The sequence below is a fragment of the Terrapene carolina genome, unplaced genomic scaffold (assembly GCF_002925995.2).
Source record: "Terrapene carolina triunguis isolate 2854851 unplaced genomic scaffold, T_m_triunguis-2.0 Scaffold706, whole genome shotgun sequence".
NCBI lineage: Eukaryota > Metazoa > Chordata > Testudines > Emydidae > Terrapene > Terrapene triunguis.
In genome coordinates this window covers 1,618,366-1,629,257 of record NW_020665057.1, presented here as the reverse complement: position 1 = coordinate 1,629,257, position 10,892 = coordinate 1,618,366, and the positions used below count along the sequence as shown (strand labels likewise).

The window sequence follows — 10,892 nt, the reverse complement described above, 5'->3', positions numbered from 1 at the left end:
ACATGGATCTTGGAAGATCCCAGGTTTAGGAGACTCATGTCCTGCCATTTCCAAGTAGGAGCAAATTTTAACCCTTCCACCCTTGCAAAGATGGAAACTCTGTGAGCGGGAACTTGTGACATTTCCAGTCCTTAACACAGACTTCTCCCATATACGAGATTGGCCCTATGAATGGCCCTAAATAGACTGATTTGTTCACTTACCCTGTAACCTACAATCTGCTTCAGCTACTCCAGCTGTACATGACAAAGTAACATTCTCCTCCTTATTATCACCACTACAAACTCTGGACTCCCTCCTCTCTGTGATTTCCACTGTCGTGTTATGTTTCATATCTGGTTTGTCGTCGTGCTTATTGCAGCTTTCCCCATCCTGTTCAGCCATATCATTTGAAATTCCTTACAACATAAATGAAAAGCATTAGTCTTTTGATACTGTGATTCTTTTGTACAAATGATAATGCTCTGTGGGTCTCATTCACACCCCAATGAAATCAATGGAAAGATGCCCATTTACTTCAATCGGCACTGGATCAGGACCTATATCAATAAATGCTACAGAGTCACTGCTCTCAAGTTCATTACACAGAGAGAAATGTAACTTGTTCTGAAGTTATTTAAGATTTTCACTTTGCCGACCCCCATATTAAAGTATAAAATTAAACAAACCAATTATCTAACAATAAATGTAGGGATGCATTCTGATCCCAGTTGCAATGTTACAAGTCTGCAGTATCTCCACCAAAGCCAGCAGGATTATTCCAGATTGACATTGGTGTAACAGACCGTACAATTTATCTCACAGATGTTGGAAATAAATGGCCCCATCTGTCTTTTTCACCAAAGCTCTGGGGCTTTTGGGTTTGAATTGATTTTTCCTGGTTTTGGGCACAAAGAATGAGTTGTCCTGACTGTTAACTTAATTTTTCAGGTGGCCACGCATGTTTATCACGTTGGGCCAGACTGTGGCTCTCCCTTAACTCAGCCAGACAATAGGGAGAGGAAGGGCCAGCTGGGAACAACTCACTGGAAAGGGGAGGGGAAGAGCAAGGACAATGCAGTATCTTTTAAAGAGCTATTGCAGATCACTCTCCCCCCAGAGCAATAAGGCACCTCAGAGGCATTTTGCTTCACAGAAACAGGATGCTTCTCAGTGCTTTCTCTGGGGTGCTGTCACTTTAACACCATCTATCCCACTGATTGTGCTTAGCCAATGTACAAATATGTCTCGCTGTTTATTTGTACTCATTTAACAGGTACGTCATGTGATATCACATAATACAGTTTTTCTGAAGGCTGAAATTTTTCATTTTCAGGGAAAATAAATATTCCGCAGGTTAAAAAAGTGGGCTATAATGACAGAAGCCACAGTCCATTGGCCAATTTTTAAGTCCTTGGGGAAAATAGTTTTTGCTGCATATAAACATCAAATCCAGTCAATAGCATATATAGTTCACCATTAAGATGTCAGCATTTGCCATCTAATTATTGTCTATTCTAATCATAGGGGAAACTGTGGTATTTGGGACAGCAGTGAGGGGTTCTGTTGGCTAATGCTGACATTTAGTGATCACTGTAAACACATGTGAGTGTTTACACACATATTTTAATCCTGTTTGAGTCCAGTTTAGAGCGACCAAGCTCCATCACTTTGGTAGTCATTAACAGTAATTGCTGATTAGTGAAGCAAAGATGGTAAACTAAAGATTACTGTGGCAACCATGCTATTTTGTTTCTTACCATGTTTCATTCCAGCACTAGACTTTGTGGTGCCTGGGTGGAAAGGCATGCCTCCATAAGCAGAATACCCATAGGAGGGATAACCGTACCCTAAAAACAACAGCAATGTAAAAGGAAAAAGAATCACTGGAATTATTCTCCAGATCAAAAACAAGCAATACAGTGAAAATCAAATGCTCAGGCAAAAGCACTATTTCATGTGCAGCTCCTTTAGTATTTTGTCCTTTGGATTTTCCACCCTACTAAAATAACATGTTCCGGATGAAAGCCTCACCTCCTATCTCTATGTCAATCAAATGAAAGTCTAGACGCCTGGCTAGCCGCATTCTCTATCTCTGCAGTTCTCAGAATTTAAGAGGTAGCATACCACTTCTACTGCTCAACGAACAGCTTGACATGCTGCCTGAATAATTGTAATTAATGTAGTTATAATGGATTTTTATTCTGATAACGTGCTTTAGACCAGCATTTTTCAAACTTTGGGTCATGACCCAGTACTGGGTCGTGGCATGTCAGATACTGGGTTGCTCTGGTCAGCACTGCCGACCTGGACGTTAAAAGTCCTGTTGGCGGTGCTGCCCAGCTAAGGCAGGCTAGTGCTTACCTGCTCCAACATTGCGCTGCACCCTGGAAGCGGCCAGCAGTGGGTCTGGCTTCTAGATGGTGGGGCCTCGGGGCTCCGTGCGCTGCCCCCACCCTGAGCACCGGCTTTGCACTCCCATTGGCCGGGAACCGGCCAATGGGAACGGGGGTGGGGGGTGGTGCCTGCAGGCAAGAGTCACGCAAAGCCGCTTGCGCATCTCCACCTAGCAGCCCGACTTGCTGCCGGCCGCTTCCGGGGTGCAGCACGGTCCGCGGTGCCTGGACAAGCGGGAAACCTGCCTCTGCACCCCGGTTGCATCGCTGACCAGGAGCCACCGGAGGTAAGTCCATTCCCCAACCCTGCACCCCAATCCCCTGCCCCAGCCCTGAGCCCCCCACCTCGAATTTCTCAACAGCGACTGCCATTAACTAATTGGCATTGACAATGATGGGGTGTGAAGGATTTCTGCCCAGTCTTCCTTGGCCAGAAGGAAACAATCTGTGACATACAACCTCAAGGAAGAAAAATAATGAGGGGGTTATGTGGCCTCCCACAGGAAAGAATGGATTTACGGAAAACATTACAACTTTGATTCTCATTTCACGCCAGTAAGAATGAGGAGTAACTTCACTGAAGTCAATGGAGTTACACTGGTTCCACATCAAAGTAAGTGAAATGAGATTCAGGCCGTCTATACCTATAGAAATACAGAGATTCGCCATGTCAATTTCAATAACAAATAAGCACGTCCTTTCTCTATGACTTAGAGGGACAAACCACACATGTTACAATTTAAAGCTTATGCTTCAGATCAATTATCTTTTCTTTTTACCTGAGCCAGCACCACTTCCTCCGCCTCCATACATTCCACCCCCTCCACCTCCAGCACCACTGCCTCCACCGTAACCATCAGAAAAATTAGGCATAAGCTTCTGTCGCTTCCTCTGAACTTCTTCTTTATCTGTGTTTTGGGGTGAGGGAGAGAATGAAAGAGAAACAACAAAAGGAGAGGATGAGTCACTTCTATCATCAGCTGGGGACAGAAAAGAACATTGGTACTGAATGCATTACTAAAAAACAATAGTTTAAGGGGAAATCAGAAGTGCTGTAAGTAGGGTAAACTTTTTCAGCTCCAAACAACAAATCATTTTTGTACAGCAAGACTTGGTGAAACATTCCAATAAGTAACAAACCAAGCAACATTCTCAGACAGACCACAGAACCAAAGACAAAATCACGCACACAAGTCCATACAGCTTCTCTAATACTATAACTGGTGCCACAATACCCAAATACAGATGACTGGGACTGGACATGGCAGACATATCTAAGTGCCTACATCACTTTTGAAAATGGGATTAGACTCCTAAGTCACTTATACGCTTTTGAAAATTTTACCCATTGGGAACAAAAGGGCAATTTTCTCTCCCAAGCAAATGCACTTTAGAAAGAGGCCACATGTTTTGGCGATGAATCAGGGTCCAACTGAAATGAAGCATACTTTAGTACTAGAAAGGCCATAAAGAAAAATGAGTTTAAAGCAAGACATAAAAAACCCATGCAGGTCAGTAGCAGGAGAACCAGCCTTACACAAAGTACAACAAATAAAGGTAAAACAGAATCCCCAGCTCCATCAAAAAAATCCCGAAGACTCTGGGGAAAAAACCAGCACTCTAAAGTTAAACATACAGAAAATGAAACATCATGAAAAGAGGAGCTGTCAAAAAGTGACATAAAAATTCTAGCAAAGAGGAAGCCCAGCAACACTGTTGAGGAAAGAACAAAATATCCCCTAACAAACAATGTAATAATTCCTAACAGGCATATGCCAAGTGTGATAAGGAAACTGCATGCAGAACAGTATCAATCAATGCATCAAACCCAAGTATTGAACATATGAACCAATATAATGAATAGTCTATATATGAATGCACAATTTACAGACATATACAGTATGTAGATAAGTGTACCTGCATCAGATATACTCACACCCAGGAAGAGAGAAAGCCCTAAAAAGCAGCTAATGAATCTGGCCCAGGAAATAAAAAACACATACATTTCTGAGCTCATGTGAGCACTATTCAACAGGGAAATAGCAGAGTACAGTTGCTAGAATACCATCCCTGAATGCCAGCCTTCATAATATGTTGGACAGAGTTTATGAAAAGGCATTTACAGAAATCATCATTCAATTATTTTCACCCCTCTAAAAACTACAAAAAAAGTCAGCCTCAAAATTGGTGGGCTAGATCTGGAGCATTGTAAAATGTTTCTATACAATTTGGGCAAGGAATTCCTGGATGCTAAAAATAGTGTTCACCTAAATTCAAATATCCACCAGCGAACATGGAAATTTCTCAGCAACCATCACTTTCTGCTGCTTATTATACCAAAATATAAATAACACACTCCCCCCCCGCCTTGTCTCTGTTTTGTCCACCTATTTTCTCTTGTCACAAGCTAAATCCTCAATCCTGAAAATGCTTATGTATATGCCTTAAAGCACATGAGTAGTCATTGACTTCAACGAGACTACTCATGTGCTTCAAGTTAAGCACACGTGCATATGCTACTGGATCAGGGTTTAAGATTGTAAGCTACTGTCTTTTTATTACATCTGCGTAGTATGATGCCGAGCAGAACGGGGCCTTGGTCCCTGATTGGGACCCCTGAGCTCTGCCATAATGCAAATATTTTTATTACTATTTATTATTACTGCTAACATGAACACGAAGAACAACCTTATAATTCAGTCAGATTAATTCACAGCATGCAAGTCTTTAAAAAGTATTAATCCAGTGGGTAAGCTTCCTGACACTGAACAACATAGTCACCAGGTTTGATTCCAACTATTACACTTCACCTAAAAGATTTACAATATTGTAATTAAAAAAACCCACCAATCACACCACCCTTCCTCTTGCAAAAGGTGCCGGGGGTTATTTGATGAACACAAGTGCTCAGGACTAGAGCTGGTCAGAACATTCCTAAAATTTCAATGAAAGAAAAATGCAAAATATATTTTCTATTTTCTCACCAGCTCTAGTCAGGACCCTGGTTTTATGTTTCATCTGAAAGGCAGCACCTGCAGTACAATAACCTCTAGTATTGTTTCAGAAGTGACTCCGGGGAAAAAAGCACCACCTACTGCATATATGCATTTTATGTGTATAAGATACCTGTTGGCACTAATCCTTTGTAGGGACCTGTGTGTTTACTGCACAACAGTCCAACATAAAATATCAAAGTAAACACATTCTGCCCTGACTAGTTTTTCCATTAATTCTGCCCAATATGAGCAGACAAGTGTAGTATTTTCTAGAGGTAAAAAAACATAGAACAAGAACATTACCCAACATTAGGAAATACATGAGGACTCTGCTGTTTCACAAACAGGATATTTCCCCTTTGTAATGCATGGAACAGGTTAAATGAATTACCTTTGATTTCTGGGTAGTACAGAAATGGCTTTGGCTCACTTGTTTCCAGATCAGATTTCCGCCGTAGTTGGACAAAAACAGATGCTGGTTTTGTGATATTGACATCTCTGTACTTCGGGGTTTTGAATACAATAGCAAACTGTGAAAAACATTGATCAGCAGGTTGTCAGGAATAGAGTTTTCTGAAATAAGATATTGCTTTACATCTAACTTTTTGTATTTGGGGGAATTTTAGTTAGTTACAGCTGAGAGGAATATCTCACTTGCATGAAGGCTACCACAACTATAAATTCACGTTTTATTTTTCACTTCTAGTTTGGAGTTAATTACAGATTAAATGCCTTTTAAAAACTTTGAATTGTCACATGACACATGAATATATAATACATGTGGGTATTGTATTTTTCTCTCTTGCTTTATCTTTTTTCCCATGGTGTCCTTAGTATTCCTGTAGGAGGTCTGGAGACATTTTACCCTGTACTATTTTTCCATAGACATGCCTTACATCTCTCCCTTACCATTACTTTCGCACCATAGTTTTCAAATTTCCTTTTAGTGTGTTTCTACCTTTCATCGGCACTATGATTTACAGTTTAAAATAAATCTGGGTCATATTTATTCTTATGAAGTAACAGAGGGAAGATGGTGACTGCGAAAATTAGTATTGGGATTTAGAGCCTTTCACTACTAAGCCATCATTTCAAATGGGGCCCTACTAGCTAAAGAATTGAAAGCCATTAGCAAATGACGGCTATTTGGTCACTTACCTGCCTATGTACATCTGTAGGAGAAAAATCTCCAAAGCCTTCCCATACGCCACCATTTTCATCCTCTTCATAAAAACGAATTTGAATATCATCTGCAAACAGTGTCAGAGTGTTAATTCCTCTAGGGTTTTTTTAAGCTTTTGGTTAAATCAATTTCTAATAAAAAATAATATGGTGGATGGCAGTTCTAACAGTGGATTTTAGGAGATTATATTTTTCCTAGCACTAATTCATACTGTATACTATAAACAACGATAAAAGATTTTTGGTAAAGGAAAATAATTCAGCTTCCTTCTCTAATGCTGAATTTCACCCAGTATTTGTTTTCTGTGGTAATATATTGCATTTAGATGAATACATTAAACATCAAGAACTTTACCCCTCTCAAGTACGATAAGTTTAGGAAGATTTATATAAACATCATTAGGGGTTGAATTCTGATTTTATTTCCACCAGTTTTATGCTGATGTAATTCTTGTGACTTCAGTGGAGTTACTCTTGTTTTAAACTGGTGTGAGTGGAGAATCAGGTTCACTGCTTCCTGTTCTATGGTTAAACAGGATTAGTGCAGTAGCTCGATACAGAATAACTGTAAGGATGGGAGAACTTATGGTGTGAAATACAGGACTCCCTCCCCACCAGTCTGAATTCTGAAATCTGAATGAAACTTGAACTGTTCAGGTTGAAGTTCTATTTACTGCTGGCAAAAAGCCACTTCTCAGCTACTGCTCAGAGTGACAGCAGCTATTTTCAGCAGCAGTCATGAGCTAAGTGCTCTCCAGCAATGCATTTCCTCTCCCCTTCACAAAGCAGTGCGAGGAGCAGAGACGTTTCTGTTGGGCTGGGGGCCCTCTGCATAGACCTCTTTGGAGAGGTGGGGAAAACAGGACATCCTGAGGACTCTTTCCTCAGCATCCTGGGGAGGAGAGATATGAAAAGCCCATTTTCTGTCTTTGGCTAATGGCCAGGAACTCTTTATCTTCCTAAGCAATGGGAAGGGGCCTTAGGGTAGGTGGGCTGCTTCCTCCTGATCCCCAATCGGGCAGCATTCAGATTTAGAAACACTCCTTCCAACGCTGTTGCTGTGTGCATTCAAGTTTCCTAGGGCACAGAGGTTTCAGAGAGTGACGGAGTCAGGGGAAACCCCACTCAGTCTAAGGGGAAACCCCACTTTGGAGTTTCCATTTATTCAGACTTAAGAAAAAAATTACATTTTACTTAATCCCCTGGAAAGGCCGTGGATTTACAGTGTTAAGGAAAAAAAAACATTTCCCCAAATTCCACCTGTTTCTCTATTCCCTACAGAACTACATGGTATGCTGTCTTCTCCTACACCCTTCTCTGCTTCAGTGTGGAATAATAGAAAATGCCTGAATCATTTAACAACTCTACTCTACAGTCAGGTAGAGAACCATGCATGCTGTTGTAGAGATAAAGTAGATCGGTGGGTCCCTGTTTTAATCTACAGATTAAAACACTCCAAGCCCCCTTTTTCTTTTCTGCTTACTTCCATCTATGAACAGGAAACCAGAATATTGAAAACAAAGGCCAATATGTTCAAATTTGAGCATCTTAAATTAGCATCTTAAATCATATTTAGAGCCTGATCCTGCAAACACTTAATTCCAGGAATAATGTTTACTACTGTGAGTCCACAGGATGCCTCACATTGAACAAGCCTGATACCTGGTAGTAACTATTTACAGGTTCATTTCCTTTGACATCTACATAAATATGGCCTGATTATTGGCAGTGTTGAGCACCTGCAGCTCCCACTACACATTATACAAAGGGTTGGGGGCACCACAGGGGTGTGGTCATAGGGTCCACAATTGCACATATCCAGTGTTCACAAACCCTGGCAGCCTGGGGGGTTAGAACAGAAACTTCAGAGGGGCTGGGGTAGTGTCCTTGTCAATGTCTGCTGGTTGGGGGAGAGGGAAAAGGGTACGTGAGTTTCTTTCCCGCAATTCTCCAGGCTGTTCCCATACAAATTATTTATGGGTGGGCTGTGTACGATCACTAATCGCTGCCCTAATCACTGCTGGCCTGATTTTCAGAAATGCTGAGAACTCACAAATCCGGCTGAAGTTAATGGGAGCGGTGGTGGCACAGGACCTTTGAATGCTAGGCCACCACTGCAGGCCTTAAGCATACAGTCCATGAGAAACATAGCAAAGCTACTTTATAATCCCAATCAAAGGGGCCGATTCAGAACTCCAGACAGTTTGGGGCTCTTACCTTTCTGAACCTTGTCACAAAGAAGGTAAATCTCCTCTCCTCCTGTCACACATCCTGCTGTTCTGTCCATTCTTACAATCTTTAAATTGGATGCATTGGGGGCTTCTGTCAAAAGGGACGAGTTGAAACAAGATGTTATTCTGCTGACAGCAGTACCGACTCTGCTGACAGCTGTAGGCTAAAAATAGGTTTGTCAGGGTTTGGTTTTAATCCATAACTGTCAGTAAACATTACTTTTGGCTGATGCACTGAAATCAACGGAAAAAAAAATAGATAGATAACAGTCGGCATGCCTGCAGGGACTGGGTGTCACCGACCCTGCAGCTGTGCAGGTAGCCCTGTGCAGCTCTGCTGTCACAGCCTGATTTGCACACCAGCCAGGAGCGTGGGAGCTGTCCCCAGGCAGCAGATGTTCAGCAGCAACCTGCAGTCAAGGGCCTGTCCTCCTTGTAGTCCTGACCAGGTGGTTCTCTGCTTCACGGGGCCAGGACGACCATAGCCTCCTCCCCCACCTTGCACTCTGGTGTCTTTGGCCCGTCAGCCGAACAGAGAGCCCCCTGCAGCCCCACTGTCAGCACTGCCCCAACTCTAACCCCAGCCCTACTATCCCAACTGTAAACATAAACATAGTTAAAAATAGAAAATAAAATCTTAAAAATAAAAATGGAGAAAAACAGTCAACATTTGAAAAAAAAAATCAAATTCTGCCAAGCCTAGTGAACAAGAAAGCACAGAAGTGGGATAAAAGGCAAACCTCAAACAAGAATCACATGGTACTGTCTGGATTCCTTATCTTGTGAAAGTGAAGGATGAACCACTAATTTTTCATCTTAACGGCCTGATTTTGTACTCCTTATGCAGGCAAAACTCCCATTGACTTCTGTAGAAATCTTGCCTGACTATGGACTACAAAATAAGGGCCTCATTCACTACTGTGCTAGTCCTGTATGAGCACAATACCAGTCAAGTAATGCAGTGGGGAATCAAGACTCAAGACTCTCCACTGTTACTAATTAGGTTAAAAAAAATGCCATGTGAGAACTGCATCACATTTTCTCTCTTGCTCTCTTCCTCTTCCTTTGTCCCACTAACTGCTTGATATGGTGTGTGTGTGTGTGCGCGTGTGTGTGTGTAAGTCACTATATATTTTTCAATCTCCTGTTTCTTTACTGCTCTGTGGCCTACTTAAAAAGAGTTTGTTAGTCCCTGTCCAGTTCACAGTGGACTGGGGTCTGCATCGCCACCATCAAAACTGGCAATTATTTGCAATCTCAGTAGATATGTCAAGAGTTAAAAGGGCCCTGGACACAGAACTATCCTCACACCATTACAAATAATAGCTTCAGGTGAGGTGTGAGACACAAAGGCAGGGCAGCATGGCAGAAGCTTGCACTGCCAAATGCTGCATCCGTACTGCGGAGGACTTCAATGGCACCATTCAAGAGCACTAGATTCACTCAAAAACAAATTAAAAGAAAAAATAATCCCTGTTTCTTTTGAAATAAATGAATTCAGTTGGTGGTCTCAGATACTCTGGCCACTGGCAGTGAGCGGCATGAAAACCTAGACAGTGAGAGAGATAGGTGCATCTATTTCCTCCACCTTCCCCACAAATGGAAGATAAACTTTGATGCTCAGACTTAAAAACAACAACAAAAAGCATAGAGCAACATCAACTTCCTTTCAATGTGGCTTGGCATACACTATACCTCAGTTTGTATTGTAACTTCCCCCCTCTGCTTATTGTATCAATATGCAGGTGTGTGTTACAGTAATGAAAGCATATTGGAATTATAACAGATACTAAAGTAAACCAACAACATTCCTCAAAGACACCACTTGGTAGTTCACATCACCCTCCAGATGATGAGCCTGGGGCTTTTTCACTTCCAGAAAATGCAAGTAATGTAACACACACACAAAAAAGTATATACTTTTTCTTATTATTGCATGAATATTGCTAAATTAGTAGTCATCAGTAGCAGGTAGGAGAATTGCAGAATTAGAGGGAGTTCAGAGAAGGGCAATGAGAACGATCAATGGCATGGGAAAAGCTCTCATATGGAGAGAGATTGAAAAGATTGGGGTTGTTTACCTCAGAAAGGAGATGAACAGAGTGGAC

The 10,892-nt window shown here is 41.7% G+C and overlaps 1 protein-coding gene across 2 annotated transcripts in view; it reads right to left on the bottom strand.

Moving 5' to 3' along the window:
* Positions 1 to 10,892, bottom strand: part of NFKB1 (nuclear factor kappa B subunit 1) — a 79,971-nt gene that overhangs the window by 22,514 nt on the left and 46,565 nt on the right. For both annotated transcript variants that reach the window (XM_024211736.1, XM_024211737.1), the window contains exons 9-14: positions 8,771 to 8,875; positions 6,530 to 6,621; positions 5,763 to 5,901; positions 3,155 to 3,283; positions 1,740 to 1,829; positions 204 to 398 (exon numbers count right to left, since the gene is read on the bottom strand). In XM_024211736.1, coding sequence (XP_024067504.1) covers positions 204 to 398; positions 1,740 to 1,829; positions 3,155 to 3,283; positions 5,763 to 5,901; positions 6,530 to 6,621; positions 8,771 to 8,875 — 750 coding nt within the window. The remainder of the gene's footprint in view (positions 1 to 203; positions 399 to 1,739; positions 1,830 to 3,154; positions 3,284 to 5,762; positions 5,902 to 6,529; positions 6,622 to 8,770; positions 8,876 to 10,892) is intronic.